Consider the following 23,227-nt stretch of genomic DNA (forward strand, 5'->3'; position numbering starts at 1 on the left):
TCCCTGTGTAGCAGGCTAGGATGTGTATTTTTAATTTGAGCAACAGCAAATATTTGTGCCGGAGTAAGAAAATTCAAAGTGAGGGTTAGGTTGTTAAATAACTGAGGGACATTTCCTTTATTAGTTACAAGATTTAAGGAAACTATTTCAGTGCTTCTGCTTTTAGTAAAATTCTGTAAACATCTTTGATATCCTTAATAGTGTCTCATACAAAATATTGAAACAACTGTACAGCTGCATTTCAGCAACAGGTGCTGCCTGTTAATCATACATTGTATGGCCCGTTTTGAACGTTGAGCAGAGAATAGTAGACGCCTTTCTCAGCTAAGAGTTGCTGATGGCTCCCTTGTTCTACAATCTTGCCGTTCTGGACCACGGCAATCTTGTCAGCATTCTGGATGGTGGACAGGCGGTGAGCAATCACAATGCAAGTGCGACCTTCTCGGGCTTTATCCAGGGCTTCCTGGACAATCTGCAGGAACAAACCAAAAGGCAAATTAAACAAACAAACAAAAAACTCTGTTAAGAACTGTAGAGAATCTGCCATCTCCTACGTAATCTGTAATATAGCAACGAGAGAGGTGAGAAATATAATAGAACAACTTTGGGCATGCAGATTTTAAATTTAGCTTACAGTGAAAACTGTCAGCACTGATGACTGCCAGATTCCCTATTCATACACCTTTGGAATGGGCAGAATACAATTACTGGGTACCTGCATTCATATTTTCACTTCCACCTGCAGCCCAGTCAAACAGACCTCATCACAGCCTAAGCTCTCCTTGCTCCTACAGGCAGGTCTTAAGTCACTGTTAGAAATTGTTCTGAACAAATTGGGCTGGCTCCTTTTACCAGCCATTTACTTTCTTGCTCACTTTCAGCAATGTGAAAAATGCCCTAGCAATTGTGCTTCTAATTTCAATTCTACTCATTAAATAAATTATGATTTAATCCCCCAAATTGCTCCATTATCAAATCATGATAAAATCAAACTATACTAGATAATTTTGTCTTCTAGTTTCTGAGCACTATATGGTATGCTGGGCCACCCTCACAGTTTCTTAAAAAAAAAAATCTGAAGGTTTGAAATTCTTTAAAATCACTTGAAGTTCCTAGATTTAAAGGCCCATAACAAAGATGCCAAACTGCACTAAGATAACATAGGGAATTGGTAATACCAGAACTTTGAGGGGGAGAGGTTGATTTTTTTAACACAAGGAGAATCTCTTGGTTGTAGAGTATATTTTTATATAAGTCCATATCAAAACATTTTTGTTCTGAATTGATAATTTACATAGCTATTAGAAATGGTACATTTTTCACTACTTCTGTCCCAGTGTTCTCCTGCAACCTGGCTTTTACTGCAGTCCCATGCTTCTGTTGCCCTTGTGCCATTGGTCTAGTTGCAGAATGTAGATACAGATACATCTAGAAGAGTGCAAGTCAAAATGTAGGATTGTCCATGTGGGAACAGCTTCCTGAACAAGCCCATGATTACTTGCAGTCTTGGAAGACTCCCACCACAGAGGCACCACCTCTGCATTGCTTTCTAAGGTGACTCCTACAGCTATCCAGAAACACCTCTGCTCTTGAATAAGGGACATTTGGGCTTGTTATGCAAATAATAATGCAAATATTTATTTTCATAAAAGTCCTATATTTTGAACTTTGGGTTTTAACATGTGGGTGAGTACATGAACCACAGCATTATCAGCTGAGCTGTAAATCACAGTTGCCTATTTGCAAAGCCAAGTTACCTTTTCACTTTCTGTATCCAGTGCAGAGGTAGCTTCATCTAAGAGCAGAATCTGGGGCTGTCGTACAAGAGCTCGGGCAATGGCAATACGTTGCTTCTGACCACCAGAGAGCTGGGTTCCCTTGTCTCCCACACAGGTATTATATTTCTAAATACAGAAAGTAAGTGTAAATATAAACCTGGATGTGGATCTTACCATGTCGAGCATTTCCAGCTGAGGGATTTGTCTATGGCAGTGCCCTTCTGAAGGGCTACTTATGTACCGATGGTACACGCAGCTAAGGTGCTTGCATGCAGTATCTGAGCGGAGTATCAAAACTCTCAGTGTATTTGCAGAACACACACCCTGTGGTGTTGAGAAAGAGCAGTGGTGTCTGTTTCCAGGTAATAGGCTAGGCACAAAGAAGCCAGCTGGCAGGCCCAGGGCGAATTGGAAGCTTGTGATGTTGATGGGAATGAACCCAAATAGCCTTGGCTTAGCATCTAACAGCCCAGGCAGTGATTTTTTTTTTTTCATTTACCACTGTAAGAAGAAAACTCAGCCCAATGAGAGACATTGTGAATGATTTAGGATGCATTTGAAAACAGTCAAATGCAAAATCACATCTGCCTTGGACCACATTTTAAAGCTAATACGCAATGCACTTGAGAAAGTTGAAGTTTCCTCCAGCTCTGCACTCAGTATTGCTTTTTATACTTCCTAATTGCCTGCTATGTAACCAAATGTACCTCTCTCTCGTCTAAGAGATAAGTCTTTGCCACATTTTCCACCAGAGTGAGCTGCCAAATGCCAGTCAATTCAAACAGCAGTTAGGAAGATCTTTTGTCTGCCTTCACCTTTCAGCAGTGTGAACGGCCGCTCAACAGGAACATTACAGAACAGATGACTACTTTTTTTTTCTTTTCTTTTTTTTTTTTTTTTTTAATTCTCCTACCCTTATTATTCCCAATTGATGTACAAAGCATGAAACTGCTTTTCACTCCAAGGTGCTATTTATTTTATGGCAAAAAGACCAACTGTGTTGGAGACTCAGCTCATCAGATCAGATGCTACAAGGGAATACCTGGGCATAATAGGGACAGTGAGAGAAGGACGGCGTAATAAGATCATGCATGTCTGCCGGTTTCTGCAAGCCAGCTGTGTGTTACGTTATGCATCTGACTGATTAGAGTGTTGAAAAAAAGCAGAATCAGGAAATAGCTCCTCAGGCTGCCGTCACGTTTTTCCCTTAACTGAAAGACAGGATCTGTCTTCTTTTTGAGTATTCTGTATGTTTGCTACTCTTCTCTGAGCACCAGTACCAGCTAGGTTATTTTTTGCAGCTACTGTCCGCAGAAAGAGGAGGCCCCTTCCCACTCAGCAGGTACGGCCATGGAAATGACTAAATGCCCACAGTCACTATCACCTCCTAGTTTTCCACTTGCACTTTTCATCTTCTAGGAAAATCTGGCTAACTCAGTAAACTGGGGAAAAAATGAAACACTTCAACCATATATTTACTTAGAAGATACAGTTTCTTTTCTTTTTCTTTCTCTCCCCCCCCCCCCAGCTGCAAGCTAGCAATGAGAGCCCAATTACCTTTGGTAGTGATTCAATGAAGGAATGAATATTGGCTTCTTTTGCTGCATTAACAATTTCCTCATGTGGCACCTCCCGGCTGTTATCTCCATATGCAATGTTTTCTGCAATAGAGCAGTCAAACAGGACTGGTTCTTGTGAGACGATACCAATCTGCGCTCTCAGCCACTGGATATTTAGTGTCTTTGCATTCTGACCATCCAGGAGCTAAAAGTCAAAAATAATATACTTTAATCATAGAACTTTCCAGTGGGCCACTGAGACCTGTAGCAGACAAGGTGCCCAGGACATTTCGTGCCCTGACTCTGTTAGCTTACCAGGCAGCAGTAGCGATGGGAAGATGGTGATTTTTTTAAAGCCTACTTACAGCTGTGGTCAATACAATAACATCAGAAGTCTATATAAACCTTGAAAAACTCCAGGTTTATGTAGCCACTATATTACATCATTTATTTACACCATACATTGCAATAAATAAAATTACTTTCTCTGACATCCTGCTATCTGTACCAGAGACATTTGGTACTATGCAGGTGACAAAAAGATCTATTTCAGAAACCGGTTAATCTATACCATATAGTGTTTCCAAAGTCACTTCCTTAATTAGCAGCTTTATCCCATCTCCATTTTTGCTGATCCAGAAGTCAGATGTCCTTGCTTCTCAAATGCAGGTAATAGAGGCTAGTAATGGGCAGTAATCCCTAACCCTGTAACTGGACATCATCCTTGTACATCAGGGAAAAGGAGTCTTCTACCACCACTTGTTCATGTAAAATGAAATACATAGGTAAAATGCACCTTCTGTTATACCTCTTTTCCTTGAAAGTGAGGGTGACTTCGGAGTTAGACAATAAGTTCTCATCTTTAAAACAGTAATTATGGAGCATCTCCTCTCCAGAGCTGCAGTGAACTTAACCTGCAAGCACTTCTCCCACTCCTGGAGGTGTCTGGTGTAACTATCACCAACAGAGCGGTAAGTTTGAACACATCCTTCAAAACATCCAAATGTAGCGTCCAGTAGGGATTTACTCCTATATTCTGAATTATTTTTAGTTAATTATAATTAGTTACAATAACTGCTATGGTAGTTAGGGGAGAGAATTAGGAATTGTGTATGCTCAAGGAAAGCATATGGGAATTTTTCTAAGATCTGTTTGCCAGATGATGTTCATTGTAAATGTAGCAAACATTTTACAGTTGTTTAGAGTTCTTCTCGTCTAATTCCCCTCTACCCTAGCCACCTTTTTTTCCTTTTCATTCTGCTAAAACTACTCTTAAGGTCTTTCATGACCTTATTACTCAAACCTTAGAACCAATAACACATCTTTCTCCTTGACTACAAATGAATCCTTTTTTAAAAAATATTCTCATTTGACTTCTTATTTCTATCTTCTTCTAGATCTACTTGCAAGATGATTGTCTTTTACCTTCTATTCCATATATCTGCACATGGATTCCTCCCACTGCAGCTTATCTGCACATTAGCATGCAGAATTTATGAGTTGAACTGTCTCTGTTATGAACAGACAGTTCTTTTGTCCAAAATAAAATACTGATCCATATTCCCGCTTTATCATTATCATTCTTATCTAATGCTGAGTTAATAAGCTGTGGACTAAATCATCATCTTGTTACTGCAGCTGAATGTACATTGGCACATTGAGCTCTTTGGGGCCAGACTGTCTTTTTATTCTGTTTGTACAATGCCTGACACTGAAGAGAGCCCTGATCCAGGCTGTGGATTAGTCCAACGGTCAACAAATAATAGTAGGCTTGTCATACCTCTTTGAAAGAAAATTTGTATTTGGGTGCACTGAAAGTAGAAATTCCTTTGGATGGAATAATGTGGCTTGCCAGCTGTTCTCAGTGTGGTTTAATGAGATGGGGCTATCTTATTCAAAGAATGTAATAGTAGCCACTAAAACACCAAGCAGTGAATGAGGATGTTTTCCAAGTCTCAGAAAAAGATATTTCAAAGTCCATGACCACTCTCTCATCCCAACCCGAACTTCAGGGAAAAGACGCTAAAAACTTGGTCCAGCATCTTCATTTGTCAAAGAAAGAGGCTAGTTATTGCTGATTGCAATTCAATTTGAGCTACAGATGACAATTTTTCCTTTCATTAAAAGTCAGGACTTTGGTGGGAGACAGACATCTGGATCTGTGTAGTCTGAGTCTGATGATCACATTTTCTTCTGGCTTTTAGAGGAAGGAAAGCTTTTATGCTAGCGAGGACATGCAGTCTTTTGGTGCTACTTGCAAGATTGGTTACAAAAACATGATTTTAAATAGGCACTTTCTTAGTCTTCCCAGGGTTTGATGTCATTTGACAGCCGTAGAGGTAAAAATGGTCCATGAGCTCTGAATTCTCTGTTTTAACAAGCCTTGGAAGGATCAATAAAAGTTTAGGTTGATGCAAATCCTTTTTTGGACTGAAGTTCTGGTCATGGATGAGATAAAGAGATAAGTGCAGAAACAGGTAAAATAAAAGATCATCTTATCTAGCAAATAAAAAATTTTCTTAAGGATGCACAGACATCTATTTGCAATCTCCAGGCTCTTCCAGAACAGCCTTTTCAGTTTGCTTCATTTTTCCTTTACTCAGTTTTCAAATGCAAGATGTCAATGTGATAAAGTTCAGTGCCTACCCTAACTACTGTTGTTGATGCTACAGGAAAAAAGCAAACTGCTTTCTGGCTCTAGCAATAAACTAACTCTCCAGTAGTTTTGAAACTTAATCCAGCATTTGAAAGTAAAGTTTGTGTTGTAATTTTCTTCTTCTTCTATGCAAAATTATCCAAATCTAACACTAACATTTCTGTCTCACGGTCAGGACCAGAAGGGTATTGCACATGAGTAGCTTTGTAGCCATAACTTTGTGAACTAAAAGAGCTCATAGGGTATGATAATGACATTTATGTGCTATCAGTAATGGTGGAAAGATATGAATATAGTTACTATGTAGATACACCGACAATAGAAACATAAATACTTAAAAACTATATTAGTATCTGTGTATGCAAACTAGCTAACATCTAGCTTGTGTATCTCAATTACTTTTTGAAAGAAGGCTCTAGACATTAAAGATAGGGAAAGGTTCAGGCTCATCTCTTTCCAGCTGCAGTGGACAACATGTTCCTCTTTGTAGTCTCACTCCAAAATCTGGAATGAGGGGATGGGTGGGATGGTTCAGCAAACCACGCGGAGAGTCCTTCTTCGAAATGGTTCCACCCACCTGGACAGCAAGCTCTCACTAGGAGAGTAAACGCTAGTTTACCAAGGACACTGCTTTTAAAATGAATCACCCATCAAGAGGTTTGCTGCTTGTATGTCATCCCACTCTTACTCTTAGAGATTAGCCCTAGTTTTCCTAATATGCCTGTGGATAGGCTTTGGGATGAACTTCACTGTGTTTCATAAGAAACAATGTTATTAATTTTTCAGACTAAAGAGTCTAAATTTTAAATTTAAAAATCCAGACTTTGCTGATAAACATCGATACAGCATAAAAATGGACAGAAATTAGGTGAAAGAACCTATATATGCACTTTAGACATATAGTATGCCTAAATTATTATAAGCATGTGCATTTGTATCCTTTGCTTTTGGGTATATTTTATAATATTCTATTCTGCACTAAAAGTATAAAGAGAGTACTCTTCAACAAATAGTTTTAGGATGCAATATAGAAAAGGATTTCTATTACAAAGCATAAACTGCATTTGTATATCTAAAAATACATATGGATTTCCAACAATTAGTTCTTACTGTGACTCAATAAAACCAGTGATACCAGTAGGATCTGGTCAGGCCAATATAGCAACTTCTGTCCATCAATCTTGTTCTAGTAACTTAAAATGGCACGGGAAATTTCTAAATATTACTTTCCTTCTACTTTCATTGTCACTGCATAGGGAGTATGGAAAATCCATGTGCTCCTACCCTTGATTTTCACAAACATTGACAAAAAGTAAGTAGTTATATTAGCAAACATTTAATGAAATTACTTAGAAGAAAAATAGAAAATAAATTATATTAATAAAGGAGATCACACATGTATCATGTACCTTTAAGTTAAACTTTCATGTGGAACTGCTTACCATTTCTCCGCTGAGTGGATCATAAAATCTCTCAAGCAGCTGAACAACAGTGCTCTTCCCACAGCCACTGCTACCAACAAGAGCCAGAGTTTGTCCCTTTTCTACTTCTATATTCAAACCTTGGAGCACTTGGACCTCAGGTCGAGTTGGGTAGTTAAATGCCACATCTCTGAATGTTATGTTTCCACCAAATATTTTCTGATTGAAATAGTAGAGTTAGGTCATTTTTTTTAGGATAATGTAACAGATCATAGAACAGCATAGAGAGCATTTGTAAAAGAGATCAGTGGGATTCTACTGAAGGATCTGAATTTTTTTTTTTAATTCCAGAAATTAATATGCAGTGAAAAGCTATTGTGAAAAGACAAATTCTATCCTGAATATTCTAGTCCGCAAACATATTTTATTTAGAATGCTCCCTGCAGACTGGCTTTATTTTACACAATCTGTTAAATAACATTACATTTTCAAAAGTAAAAATGGTTCCGAGTGGCTGACTTCTATTTGCCTCATCATGACCTGCTTCTGATTCTTTAAATGTTCATTGCTGATTTCTACTTTATGATTTTTTTCTAATTAATTTACTAGAAAATAGATATGTGTAGTATGGACATACATCTACATAACAAGATACATACTTCTGATGAATGAATATATATAAAACAAAAATATAAACACATGTAAATCAGCATTCAGCATAATATGTCAAATTCATGATGTTCCATAAGACTTCATAGTTATTTTCCTTTACTATTTACATACAAACATATAATTCATGTGTAACGCAATGGTTGCCTGGAACAAAGTTCTGTCCTCTTTGTTATATGATATATGGCCATGTATACTGATACGCTTATATATATTGTTGGTTACTAAATTTCATGACAATTTATTATTGACAATTTGAGAACAAGTTAGCCCTCAAAAATTTTAGGTTAAATACCAGAGGCTTAATTACATGTTCAAGATCCATGCTCAGTTATCTTCATGCATGAAAGGAGTACAAAACTGTCTCTGTTGCATTGATCTGATTTTTGCTGGCTCATAAAGAGGTTTCACCAAGAAGCAGTGAGACCTAGGGGATGGCGGGAGGAGACACAAAGCAACACTGGACCCCTGTTTGGCTGGATGAGTCAGAAGTGAATGGGCTCACACAGTACTTGTTCCCAGCAGCTATGATGTGGGTTGGATCAGAAAAGCCCCAGAAATAGCCTTGAAATAAATGAGTAGAGTATGCTGTGCTGTACATAACACAGGGCTTACTCACAGGCTTCTGTCCTTCCTCACTGTAACTATCTATGGAGGGTGTTCTCTCAAAGAGCACAAACAAGTGAGCAGCCGACATCCTGGCTTTGGCATAGTCTGGAGTGAAAGAAGTGCTCTGTCCTAGCGCCATTGCACCAAACACAATAGCTGAAAAAACTCTGTAAAAAATAAAAAGGAGAAAAATATATTGATGATACAGCACAGGCACGGACAGCTTTTTTTTAGGTAGAGTTGGGGCTTTGGATATATAACTATTTAATGATTAAAGGCTGAGGTAGAATAAAAAATGTCTGCTGCAAAGTCTGTTACGTTTTTCCTTACTAAGTGAGAAAATCCAAAATTTTGAGGGGAAGCTGGGGGAGAAAGTAGCACTCTAAGCTTCCATTGCTTGCCCACTTATCTAGGTTTATTGGAAATGGATGTGTCAATTCCTATTTCTGTTCTTAATGCATGAGAAGTGGTAAGAGGTGCAGTTCCTGGCAGCTCCCTTTCTTTACCTACAAAACTGAAGTCATTACCTGTGGAGTTGTCTGAGGTTTTGGAAAAACTCCTCATTCATTTGCATTCATTTGCACTTGCTGTTGAGTGGCCTAGACTTCCAGGCCACCACAGGTGTCAGGGCAATTAAATTCTTGAGTTCAGGAACAAAAGACGAAGTGGGAGATGAGAAAGAGGAGTCAAAGGGATCAGAAATGAAGTCTGGGATGAGCCAAGGGCAGTAAGAGAAGAGAGAAAACACCTGATGAGAAGGGATTCACTTGAACACATAAGTGAAAGGGAGCTAATGTGGAAATTCAAGAAGAAGTTGATGTAATCAGGGTAAGAAGAAGCTTCAGCTTCAGCAGCATTTTTGCCAATTACAAGTGTGACAAATCCTGAAACGGAGCATGGGATGTGCATGGGAGACAAGATAACTATTGACAAATACAGACAGAGATTTCAGTTGCAAGGAGACAAACAAAGGACTCAGATGCTGGAGATAGGGAGGGAAGAAAGAAAATGTTGAGAAGGTGCCAATGGATGGGAACAATGGTCTGGGTACTTTCCAGATTAGGATCTTACTGCAATTTTCTCCTGCCCTCCACCTCTCTCACCTCAGCGATCATCATTTCCTCACTTTAGTTTCACTCATTACTTGCTCCACTTACCTTATAGTCTTGTCCACCTACGCTCCCTACAGCTAAGCCATGTGATTCCATTAAAGCAACTTTGTCGGCCATGAAAACAAGGAATGGCATTGCTTTGACTGTCTTCATTTTGCCTTCCTTCATACCACAAGCGCCCTGATTAAAAACCATATGTACATAGCTAAACACAGTCAGTATTCCTAGTATAAGTTATTTTGTATTTTTAATAATGGAAGGAAGGAGCGAGAATGGAAGGGTGAAGAATGGAAGAAAGAAGTAAAGTATTTAGTTACTTTTTCAGGTTTCTGCTCCATGATTCCATGATACCTCTGGCAAAATCAAGCATATTCTCCCATATGGACAAGAAAAAAACCATCAAAGAGATACTTACAAAAGCACATCTTTAAACTGCATATGCCCATTCCTCACTAGGTAGGCCCCAAACCGAAAACACCCAGCATAAGTAAAGTACATAATAGCTTGTGTAAAGGCAAAAGTAAATCCAAAGATATGTGCCTTCTTTACAGAATTTCTGTAACACAGAAAGAAAGATGATCACAATCTTACTGCACTTTCGGTTGTAGCAATCAAGAATGAGAATAATATCCTATAATTTCACACGAATTTACAACTCCTCAGTATTTTAGAGTATTTTAGGTGTTATCATTCTTGTGCACTTTGTTTTCCTTTCTGTCTGCAAAAGCTGAGGAGAAGATTGGGAAGCTGATGAGAAGAGGAAATTGCTCTAACTCTAAAGTCATTAGGTATGTTCAACTTTTATATTGTCCTCATACATTCATTGAAACTATTTTAAAATTTACAACATGGTTGCCAGTTCAAAGTTTCAACTAACTGACACACAAGGAAAATCATTAAGAACTGCAGAATAGCCAGAGAGCAGAAATTACTTCAACAGAACAAATCTTTGTTCTTTAGTTTACATCGGGCCAAAGCAAGTCTTTAAATCAGTCATGACATTCAAGAGGTTTCACGGCATCTGTAATACTGCTTTGATACAACAGCAGAGTTAACCAATACTTAAATTGCTATGCAGGCCTACCCTTGCCATGCCTTGCCTGGGAAAATTCCATTGGTTTTAATATGAATTTTATGCAAACATCTATGTAAAAATTGGCTTTTGATTTACTAAACAGTATATGCTCTCAAAAGGAGAAAAGGCTCATGATTATAAGAATTAATAAAGGTTTCCATTTCCAGAATTACAGCAGCTAATAACAATAGCATCATGGAGGCACTGAAAGAAAAATGTCATTTAATCAAAGAACATTAGCTGCTGATTGCCTTTGCTTGAATGGAAAAATAGTTTGTACTTCTATTTAACACTAAACTGAGTTTGGAATAGGAGATTATGTGCTACACTGACACAAGATAAATAGTCTTTCAGTCTGTTGGTAAATTTACATTCATTTTAAAAGCAAAGATTTGAATAATTTTTTTTAGGAAGCATTTTGTTACCTGTATGGTACCTGCAAATTTTGTCCATACATAAACTCAAATTTTCTTTCTTGAGTCAAGGTAACAACAGTTCGAATATTTTCTATGGCTTCAGAAGCAATCTGTATCAAAGAGATCATGTTCATTAATAGAAAAGTAAAATCTGTGGAAACTTTTACACACAATCTGGTAAACAGAGTTTAGAATAATTGCAACAGAAGTGACAGAGTATCAGACAATGCTGTTGAAAGTGCAGTTGCAACATGTGTGGATAGGCTGCTGTCAAATATAATCCAGTTAGGATGGATTATAGCAGAAAAGTTGAGACAACATATGTTTTGGCAGAGGTCAGTGATGGGAATATGTTCTCCAGGGAACTTGTACAAGCTGTCATAAAGATTATGCCATCCAGCTTGCTTTGCTACTGGCACCCAGTCAGGCTAAACTGAAAAGCCTACACAATCTGCAAAGGGATTTATGACTGCACTGTAAACATATGTCCACATTTTTGAAAGCAACTAGTGATTTTAAGTTTACCTTTAAAGAAACTATCTTTCCCATGATGGATTCTCAGCATTTCCTGAAAATTAAGAGTCTTTCAGACTCCTAATGGAGAAAATCAAAACCACTGGCTACTAAAAATGTAGAGAATGATTTTTCTGGCCCATAAGGCAACTTGGTATCTAAGTCCTAATAATTCTGTAACTTTTCCTTTTGCCACAGTGATAAAACGTGGATGTAAGTTTTCCAAAATGATGCTAGGCACTTGCATTGTTTGAAAACTAGTGGAAGCTCATGACTTAATTCTATTAATACTATTGAAATCCCAAGCAGAGCCCAAATATTAAAGAAATTTACTCATAGTTAATATTGTCAGCAATTCTTTTAATAATAACTATTGATTTAGTTTTGGCCAAGAATCTGGCAAATCAAAATTCAACATGTAGAGCCACTCTGGAAAGCGATTTGTGATTTATATTCATGAGCACTCTGCTCAAAATTTAGTTCTGATGTACTCATTTCATCAAAAACAAACAAAAAAAAGAAGTATTTTATCCACTGTCTAGGAAGTCATCTAGGACCTGGGACTCGCAATCAATTCTTTCTCATGTACTGTCACCAATATAAAAGGTATTTACACTGTGGAATGCATCATCTTTGTAGAAGCCCTCAATAGTACCTGTCCCGCTGCATGGTGGGTTCCTTTTTGTAGAAATGGAGCCGGCTCCATTATTTAAGTGTATGAATAATTCTGCTACTGATAAAGAAGAAAGGAAATACAGTAACTATTAGCTATATTATATCTGTACGAACTGCATATGAGGGTAGTTTATTTCTATCTATCTCTATTGTATGAAGGTGCCATTTCTTCATGGTAATTTGTGGCACAGGTTCAGTTCAAATACATATTTATACACCCCATGAAATCAAGATTCTTCTAAAAGAACCTTTTTAAAATAATTCTTTTGATAATACTCAAGGTTCAAAACAATTAACTGGCTGCTTTATTAGCTGTCCATAAAATCACACTGTGGACAAGAGACAAGTTAGGGAATAGGAGTATGTAGTTGGTTAGTTAATGGTTAAAATAGGTGTCTATTTCTGTCTATTTCCATCTATTTCCAGATCATTCAGTGATTATACTGGATACTTACTCCAAAGCAGTGTTGTGAGACCTTGTTTCTTAAATTTAAATCCCGTTCTAAGCCTAGGCTCAAAGCTATTGTAGAATATGCTATAAATAAAAGATAAGTTAATTCCCCTGAGTTCCCTTGACTATTTGCCACATTTTCACAAGGAAAATATATTATCAGAGAATACTCATTTACATGTGTCAAGGGACAATATTTCACAGCTGCTTTATGATTTGACCTTACAATGAATCATTGCCATATAAATCTATACTAAAATGTATGGCAGGCAAAAACAAGAGAATTTTTTTTCTCTCTCTTTTTTTTTTTTATTTTAGTGTGAAAAGGCTGGGAGGAAACATATGAATATATTTCCTAAAGTGTGGAGAGATAGAAATGCCCCTGAGAAATTTTCCTAATACAGACCATGGAAAGAGAGAAACCGTGACTGAGATTTGCTGTGCGCAGACTCCTTAGCTAAGAGCATCTTCTCTGCACGTCTGACCACTGCATAGCGGGAGAGAGGGAAAGCACGGGCACATAACATCACGCAGCCGCCGCGTTGCCTGATGTGCGCCAAAACAGCGTCCTCACAAGGTGCAGCCCGTCCTGAGACGGCAGGTTCGAGATGCGAGGAAACAGTAATCATCGAAGCTACGAAATGAAGTAACGGCCTCTCTCTTTGCCCCCCCCCCCCACAGTGAAATTTCCCTTCCTTCGCTTCCCATTGGAGAGGAAGGAATGAAAATAAGCACAAGGGACTGCAGCTATACCGCACGGCCAGCTCAGCTGTCGCTGCCGTATTTGCTTGGGTCCTTGCTACTGGCGATTTATATGCTGAGCCTTTCACACTGAGCCTGCAGGCAGCTGGAAGATGAGGGAACAGGAAGGTATGTCACGGGCAGAAGAGAGGGGGTTCTTGAAAGGAAACAAGCCCGGACAGAAACGAAGGAAAGCACAAAAGGCAAAGTGCTGGGAGAGAATAAGGAACACAAACACAGGCTTGGGACACGCAAGAGGCACCCAGGGCTTTTAAGATGCTTAGTGTACTCTGGATGCTAGAGCATAAATTAATAGTATGTTTTCAATTTTTAGTTTCATATCCAATATATCACCATTTGAACAGAACAATACAAAAATGCAGAGTTCGATTTCTTTTAGAAGTAATATATTCTTGACCCATTGCCAACATCCCTATTAAGCCGCACTATGTAGTAAGAAATAAAAATAGATAAAATGTTACTGAATCCACCTTTCCAGCAATTTCCAGTTCCCTCTTATCTTTTTTTGCATGCCCAGCAAGCAGCTTCACTTGAATCATTCCGGTTACAGCAATAATTGGCCCAATGGCTAAAAGCAGAAGAGTCAGCTGCCAGCCATAGATCAAAGACAAAACAATTCCAGTCCCAAGATTAGCTACATTTTGGGCAATTAATGCCAGTCTGGAACCCGTAGCCTGGGGAAAAAAAAGGAACCATTGTAAATGATATATTTTATGTAGAGTGATAACATAAAAATGAGACAGAAATTATTTGTCACCTCAGACAAATAGACAATTAGAATTGTCATGTCACAGAGAACATGTGAAAACTGAATTGAAAATATGAAAATTGAAGAGAATTGAAAGCTTTATTCTGTTTTTCAAAAAAAGTTCTACTGTACAGATCATTCCCTCAACTTTTCTGTATCTGCTCTCCTCTCTTTCCATCTGTTCACTCAGACATACAACACTTGTTCCCACGTTTTGCTGAAAAAGCTATGGGATTTTAGAAATTTCATATTTTTATACTTAGAATTGTGTCTTCAAATGTGCTAGTTCTCTTGAAATACGAAATTGCCTAACTTAGAGTCTGAGATAACCATTTTTTCTCTCTGACCACTTTGACATTTAGCATGTGAACAGACTGAAAGACGCAATGAAAATATATTTAAGTATTTTCTTGAGCTGGAGCATTTAGCATGGAAACACATTGCTATCTAGATATCTAAGCAGGCTGGATAAATAACTTCAAACAAACAGCCTCCTTGGAGGACTCATTTATACTAGTATAGTAGTGAGCACTAGTAAGGTTGCATGAACTAAAAGCTTTACTACAGCATTATGCTGTAAATATATATATGCATATGTCTTATCCACTAACATCATACTAAACTTTTGTGTGGTACTAAACATATCCAGCACTTTTTAATACACAACAACACTTTCCAGAGTGTGAAGGGTCTGTACCTATCAAATCCAGTCTGTAACTTCATTCTATACTAAAACACGTATGAAAAATGGCAGTGCATGTTACTCACTCCTTTCACTTGTGAGGCATCATTAGCAAGTCTTGTAATTAATGCTCCAGTGCTATTTTTAGGATCATCAAACCAGCTAATCTCCTGCAACAGGAAGTATAGTTGTGATCATCTTAAAACCTGTAGTTTGCTTATCACCTAACTAGGCTACAAAACAGAACTGAATCACTTTGGATTATAAGTAAATGACACATGAAACAGTGTTTTACTTCTTAAGATTTAATCGTAAATCCAATAGACCTATAGAGGCAATAAAGATATGGGAACACAAAATTCAAACTAAGTTGTGTTAACCAGCTGTATGTCATTTTTTGCATTAACACAAGCACCATCACATTATCACATATTAAACATAGTTTTAGAAGATATCTTTGCTTATGAGTTTAACATAGTTTATTTTTGATGATGAAGTTCTCACTAAAGAGCAATATCAAGGAATCTACCACTTTGAGGACAATTCCTTGAATGAATAACATGCAAAGACTCCTAATCAAACAATATCGTTTCTTCTGTTACCTAGCTAAATAATGCATCTATGTTCTCGGTCAGCTATAAGTACTGTGAAATCTGAAAGTCTACTATCAAAACCTCTAAGTATTTTGAATATTTGAGTGCTGCTGTAAAATCTCTGTGGTGTCTGAGATGCCATACATAAAATGATTATGCAGTGCTGGGAGATTATTCAAGTCTACCTCTTCTTAATCTGGAAGACACTATTTCTAAGGTAAAAAAAAACTTGACAGTCACATACTTTTGTATTTTATTAACAGTTTAGATTCACTGATCAAAGGAATCAATGACTCTAAAGCACTTTGAAGACCTGCCAAATATCAAAACCAAAGGTCTTTTCATGGAACAACCTAATTACTTGTATTACTTTTACGTGCATAACCCTTAGCAACAGCATGGTATTTCTGTGTAATAACGTTTGTTAAAGTTACTATAAGAGCTTTTATATTTCTTAACTATTAGTGTTTAAAGGAGTAACCCTTAGATATTAACAAACATGCTACATTTAATTGCTTGGGGGCGTGGTATATATATCATACAGTAAAAAAAAATGTAAAAAAAAAAAACAGTTTTGATCTGGCTCCCTATAGCCAGATGGCTGCTTTGTCATTTCACAATACGGAGCATACATCACCTGCATTGGTGTTAATATGCAAAACCCTCCCAGGTCCCACTAATCTAGTGCCTGGCACTTGAACGTGATGCAAGTAGGTGGCATTTTCACGCGAGAGTGTAGATAGTGAATATAATGAAATTTCTTGATTCCCCAGGTGATCAAAACCTCTCTGTTATACTTAGAGTCTTTCAGGTCATACCTCCAGGAATCTGCTCAAATTCAGCAGGGGCTTTAGAAACCCCACTTTTCTCCACGAAAGTCTCATGGAATTCTGCTTTCCAAGGAGGACTCCCACTCTTTGGAGGTGACCTGTAACCCCTTCCCAAGTAAACCTAAAAGTAGGTTTGTCTGGACCCCTGGTGAAGAGGGCTAAATGGATGGCAAGCTGATCCTTCGCAAGCTGGCCTGAGCTCAGAGAACTTCTCAAGGAGAAAATGTCCCTCTGCAGAGACCACGAAAGAGCTCATTCGGCTGAATGGGATAAAGCAGCAGAGGAATTCTGCCTGTTTAGGAAGATCATTTTTGATCCCACACTCGATGATATATCAGACTAGCATGGTGAGTAAATACCACTTTCTGTAGCTAGTGAAATACAAGGAAGTCATGTGTCTTGGCTCACAATGTTGTTTTGATTTCTACTGGTAAAGATCATGGGCCCATTTACAGCAGGGTTAGCTTGAGAGTAAAATTTAACATAAACCCAGGGAAGGCTTAGATTTATGCTGTGGATTAATAATGAGATACCAAATACCAACATTTCCTTAAAATATTTGGTGAGTTAAAAAAAATACTCTTTAGGAAAAGCAATTGGTAAGGGTGCTAGCAGCTGCAAAAGAGGGGCACAAATACCTGACAGCTGTAGTGCTAACCTAAGAAATGCAAGTACTGGTGGGCCTGTAGTGCAGATACCAATGCAGGCTGTGTCCTACAGGTAAGAGCTTACCAGTTTGTGCTGTTACATTACACAGCACTGCAACGAACCACGTACTCTGACCAGCTCACCGCTGGCTCCAGGAAGCAGCTACAGCAGAATGCACTACTGCATGGCACACACATGCGTTACAAGGGAGGGTTTTGGGTGCTCTTAAAAGGTGCATCTCACTGGGAGGGAGAGCCATATAAATCCTTTACTCTCATCGTATCTTTACAGGAAGCAGCCACAATACTACAGGTAGTGTCACCCAAGCATTGGAGTTACTCCAGCCTCACAGTCAAAAGGTGGTGATAAGGCTGGTTACACAGACAGCTGGGGTCCTTGTCGTCTGCCTCACTGCGTAGCAGCCGGGGATGGTTGCACTTGGATTTCAGGCTGCTTAGTCTAAAAAGAGTTCATTCCCTTGCTGAAAATAGTTCTGCTGAGAGCACAGGGTCCTGTTGCTGCCCCTGTCCACTACCATGGCTTTCTCTGGCACTGTGACTGCTGCATCGGATAAGCCACCAGTTTAGTGAAAGCAGCTAGTCCCATCTTATAAGTGTCACTAGCAACTGTCTGGAGACCCAAGGCAGCACATGGAGTTAGCTGACTGTGAAGGCAGATCTGAATTTCAGATTTGGTCTCTCAGAGTACAGCTTGCTTTCTCTGGTCCCCAGTCCAAATCTGCTCTGATTTAACCAAACACAGCCCTCACCTTTGAGCTTTCCTACTCTGGTTTTAAGATGGCCTTTAGTAGTTAAATCAATGCAAAGGTTTCAAAACCATTTAAAATATCCACCTCTATCTGTTGTGATGATTTAGTCCAGTCAGTTTCTAAACCAAGCCAAAGAAATCAGTGGTATCAGTGGGTATCTTTACAGATATGATCACAGAATAACAAGCTAACTAAACATAATTTATGGTATCTACACAAACAAGCATTTCCAAAGCTGTAGAAAGCAAACATATATAACACTTTTACCTGCCTAAGAATTGCTCTAAATGCCATAGAGCGAAGCCTCATTGTAAGGATTTCTCCAGCTTTACCAAATGTGAAACCCTGTTTGAGAAAAAAACAAACAAACAAAACCTTAATTACTTAATTACAGGTTTTGTCTTTATCTGATAAACAGTTATGTCACTACCTGAAAATAATATTAAAAAGGGCATTACTAAGTAAAAAACATTTAGCAGTAACTGGGACATTTTACATATATATGTGTGTGTATATATATATGTGTGTGTGTGTATATATATATATATATGTATATATATGTATAAATGTTTCACTAACAGGCTTTAAACCCCACCAAATACTCATTTAATTGTAGGATTATTTTTCTTTTTAATATCACACCTGATCTCAAACTCAAAGTAGTCACTTCACAGTTCACAAGTAAGACCCCATATTTGTTTTAGGCACTGCACAACTACCAGAGATTTTCCTCTCCTTAAGAGCTTACAGTCAAAAAAACTATAGTACTACTAGTTATTTTCTAGGGGAAGCTTCTGACCCTACACAAAGCCTCAGTGATACAACACAGCTTTAGGAGTGCAAGTGGTGGGTAAGGCTGATACAAGCAGCTGAGCAATGACTGAAGTGATTTCTGCATGTAAACGAGATATGCATCAATTCACTTCACAGATGAAATGATTTATGTATGAACGTGGCAGTTTTCCCACAATATATGTAATCCCATGCACTGGCAAACATGTTGCTCGTGTGAACACTTCCACGTAACTGTGAATTTACTGACTTTTAGATAACATGGTCCAAAGTATTTGAGGTAGCACTAACTGAAGGACGAATACCATAGAGATAAAAGGTAGCTTGAAATATTAATTAACCTTCATGGTATGGAATTGTGATTAATTTTAAATTGAGCATATAATGTGGTCTTTCCCTGTTATTTTTGGTATATTTTTTTAGAAATTCAAGGGATTGGGTGCTGTTCATGTAGATGCAGATGGAGTAGTTTCAGTGTAACCAGATCAGATGCTGATAGCCACTACTGTGCAGAGGTCAGTGTAGGTGGTGAAGCAACCATTTACTCAAGATAGAAGTGCCATTAAAACCTGACCTGAGCTTGTACTATCAAGGTTATTAGAGTATTATCATTTTTATAATTGTATTACCATTGAGCCTAGAATTTTATTGGTTTTCCTCCATACCCTGTGATCTAAGGTAGGCTTTACAGCCAAACTTTCCTGTGCCAGGGGGCTGGGACCATAGTGCACACTTGAAACCTCTTACTACACTTTGAACCCACCTGGTAGTGAAAATTCATCAACAATCTTTTTTCTTTGTGTATTGTTTGACACTAAGGCACTGAGAACTTAACACAGTTGAGATAAAGTGTCTCAAAGACCATGAAAGATTATAGTAACAAAAACTTACCTGAAGAAAAAAAGTGAAAAAAGAAATTATTCCAAAACCTAAAAACAGCAGTGAATACATGTTAGTTGTCTTCCTGATAGCCATTTCTCCTTTTTCTACAAACATCTATAAGAGAAAATTCTGAAAGTTAATTTTATTAACTTACAGTGCAATAATGTCTTCTGTAATTTTCCCAGGCATGCTATGTGCATTACATATACTTATAGTGATAACATACACTTAAAGTGATAACAAGTGCATTTCTTGTTGGGCCAAAATTTGTTTTCTTTGAAGTTTACAGATCTGAGGATATTTTTACATGTTCTTATGAATGACGACTTCCTTTGTAATTTGGGAAGATAAAATCAGCAACATATGTCGGTGAACAAACCTACATCAGTAAATAATTATTATTGTAATTTATACCTGCACGAGGCTGAGGCACCTCTTAAGTTTTTACAATTCTTTTCCAGTATATATCTTCTGCACCTTGAGGAATTATTTTCCATGTTGGACCAACTTGGGGACAGCCACTGAAAGGCTGCAACTGCATAGTATGTTCCTCATCCCTCAGGGATGTTTCCTGTTGCTGTTTGCATTAAAAGCTGAAGTGTAACACTGCCATAGTACCCTTTTCCCAAGCAGCTTCGTAGTAGGTAACACCTCACATACATGTAAAAAGATAATTTAAGATAAATCATTTCAGTATCTTTTATTTTATAGACTATAGCTAGACTGGCTGTGAAAAATCCTCCAGTAAGTGCAGTCCTTGCACCATTTTCATTTTTTCCTCTTTCATTGAGACTAAGAAAAACAGGAGAAAACAAGATAGAGCACCTTATCCCAGAACAGTCAAAACACGTTCAGTTTCCAGAGTTGTATCTATTCCTAAACTGACTGAGGTTCCTGCAGCGGGCAGATAAAATAATCTTTGTCTTTCAGATCCCATCCAAGGAACGTGACCAAATGATCTCTCTTGATATGGCAGGTGAGTGTCATGTGGTATATGAGCATAGGCACAAGTAAACACATACTTGTACTCTTACGCTCACTTTCTCTCTCTTCTGCAATGTCAAATTTTGTATAGTATTTTTGTATAGTATTAATACTTTTACAATAAAATTGTATGTTCCAACAAAACTGTTTAATTTGAAAATTCTCATCAGTGCCTGGTGGCAAAAAATGTGACTTGATTTTCTAACGGCATAAATTCAGGTTTACAGAAGTGCTCTCTATACTGAAATCTCACTTGGAAGTGTTGTCTTACATCCATTTCATCTAGTGGCTTTCGCTTTGCCTTGATTCACATCATTCTTTCTCAGGAAGGTTATTTGGAGCACAGGTGGGGAAGACATCACAAGAATCATCTTCTGTGCCTGTGCTGCTCATGCTAATGGTACCAGTTACACTGTCTTCCATAAAGGGGACGAAGGTGACGTGGATTGGGAGAGGTCATAACAGAACCTCTCCTTATTTCAGTGCCAGTAAGCTGATCTGCTCAAAGACAGAGATGTGCATTTTGTACCACTCCTCTGTGAGTCTGCAAGCAGAAAGTCTGCAGTCTTCATTGCGAGGATCTGCATTCCTCACCTTTGCGTGCAGTGTTGTCCTTGGTGTGCAGTTAAAAGCAAATATTGAAAAAATATAGCAGTTTATCATAAACTAATTCAAGGTAATTGGGAAACAGTGACAAAGGGTAAAGCATACAATGAAGGTTTTTACTTATCTTTTATACTTACCCCTATAACGTCTGAAATTATGACTGAAAATATAGGTTGTAAGGCCCCATTGATAACTGCACATAAAGTTCCGAGAACAAAGTAAGGCCATTCAGTTTTATTCAACTCCATAATTTTAAAAAATGAAACTGGAGGCACATCATTATCCTAGAATAGAAGGATTCCATCATGATAAGTATGACTATATTTATGCATTGAAAGGCATGGAGGATGTGTATAATCTGTATAGTCTGCTCCCCGCTCTCATATTCCATGTTGCAAAACCCCAAACTATCAGTTCTTTAAAAACCTCCATCAATTAATTTCAGAAATACGACCATTACTCAGTACTCAATATTAATATAATAAAAAAGAGAGAGAAAGGAATCAGTGACTGTTACATAAGCTCTCATTTCTTCCAGCAATAATATTTTGAGCCTTTCTCAGAAAGGATTGATCACAAATCCCAATTATCATTTCTGGGGCTTATGGAGGAATTTGGAAATTTAAACCACTTTATTTCTTTTTAACAGTGAGTTTGGTGGTATTAAATGCTGAATGAATTGCTTTTCATTCATTGCTGCATATGACCTCTAGTGTGTTTAGGTCATCAGTCAGATCAGTAATTACATCATGATTTTCAGTGATTTATTTGTCAATACAAACACATTTTAGACAATAGATAGCAAAGTGTTTCTAGAAAAATAGTAACTATTCTCTATTCAGAGTGTGTTATTTGAGCTGTATGACTGATTACCTGGTTTGGTTATGTTCTAAAATTAAATGAATTATTTTGCCTGCTTAGGCTATTTCCATGCTTAGTAATTTGGTTTCATATTACACAGTTAAACTATTTTAAATATTGCAGCAAAACTCATTTTAGCTTCAGAAGAAGTTTTCAGAGACCTCTTTTTGTATGATCTTGTCATTTTATGACATTTAACCAGACTTGTAGGCTATCTTTGCACATTTTATTATAAGGTTACTCTAAAGAGGATCATCTTTCTTTTTAATCCTATTAGTTATGGAAAACACATGCAGGTAAGAATACAGAAACACTCACAAGCTGAACGGCTTTTACATCAAGTTCATCATTCTGTATTCTGAACCTCTTTATGCTTTTCCGAGTTGACTGTCTTTTCCGTCCAACCAGTACTGATCCTTTCAGTGCCATTTCTGAGATACTTGGTGCATTAGCTTCTTCTTCCTGTAACTGATCATCAGTTCCCGATGTCTGAAATGAACAACAATATGATGCTAAAAGTCATTTATGGCCATATTATCCAGTATTTTAAACAAACGTAAATTCTAATTAAAAACAAAAAAAAAATCTGTTAAGGAAATGGAAGATGGATAAGAACTGAACAATTTTACAAAGACATAAACAAGCATTAATGTTTTCTATAGTCTCCTCTATACTTGGTGCAGAATCTGGCAAAATATACTCATACTTAAAAGAGAAAGCAGTTTTAATTGTAAAGTTTTTTGCTCATTTTTTCGTTGTGTTACACTGTTCTGACTACATCCAGGAGAACCGCATTGAGCAAACTCAGGGGAAATCCCCCTTAAAATGCAAACATGGTATGAAAGTGTCTTAATGTAAAAGAGAATCCGGAAGTCAACAGGAAGGACTTTCAGCAGAACTGGTGAGCCATGAAGAATGGAAGCAAGACTTCCACCTGCTCCAAAGATAAGGCCTAAGACACGCTGTACGAGAGGTTCAGGAGATAGCTTGAGAGATAATGAAAATATTCAAGACAGGCCATGTCTGAATGGCAAAGCTTCAGGAGCCTGAGTCACTGGGATGCTGGTGAGTTAAAAAAAGTACTTGCATAAAAGAGTTTGCATTTTCACAGTGAGGGTGGTGAGGCACTGCAGCAG

At 37.8% G+C, this 23,227-nt stretch overlaps 1 protein-coding gene across 1 annotated transcript in view; it reads right to left on the reverse strand.

Moving 5' to 3' along the window:
* Positions 1-265: 265 nt before the first annotated feature.
* The window catches only part of LOC134136028 (ATP-dependent translocase ABCB1-like), a 49,129-nt gene continuing 26,167 nt past the window's right edge, over positions 266-23,227 (reverse strand). The window contains exons 15-27 of the mRNA XM_062567730.1: positions 22,410-22,580; positions 21,368-21,514; positions 19,650-19,754; positions 18,234-18,311; positions 15,213-15,296; positions 14,167-14,370; positions 11,305-11,405; positions 10,220-10,360; positions 8,703-8,859; positions 7,436-7,633; positions 3,336-3,542; positions 1,758-1,904; positions 266-472 (exon numbers count right to left, since the gene is read on the reverse strand). Coding sequence (XP_062423714.1) covers positions 266-472; positions 1,758-1,904; positions 3,336-3,542; positions 7,436-7,633; positions 8,703-8,859; positions 10,220-10,360; positions 11,305-11,405; positions 14,167-14,370; positions 15,213-15,296; positions 18,234-18,311; positions 19,650-19,754; positions 21,368-21,514; positions 22,410-22,580 — 1,947 coding nt within the window. The remainder of the gene's footprint in view (positions 473-1,757; positions 1,905-3,335; positions 3,543-7,435; positions 7,634-8,702; positions 8,860-10,219; positions 10,361-11,304; positions 11,406-14,166; positions 14,371-15,212; positions 15,297-18,233; positions 18,312-19,649; positions 19,755-21,367; positions 21,515-22,409; positions 22,581-23,227) is intronic.

This window comes from Rhea pennata, chromosome 2, assembly GCF_028389875.1.
Source record: "Rhea pennata isolate bPtePen1 chromosome 2, bPtePen1.pri, whole genome shotgun sequence".
Classification (NCBI taxonomy): Eukaryota; Metazoa; Chordata; class Aves; order Rheiformes; family Rheidae; genus Rhea; species Rhea pennata.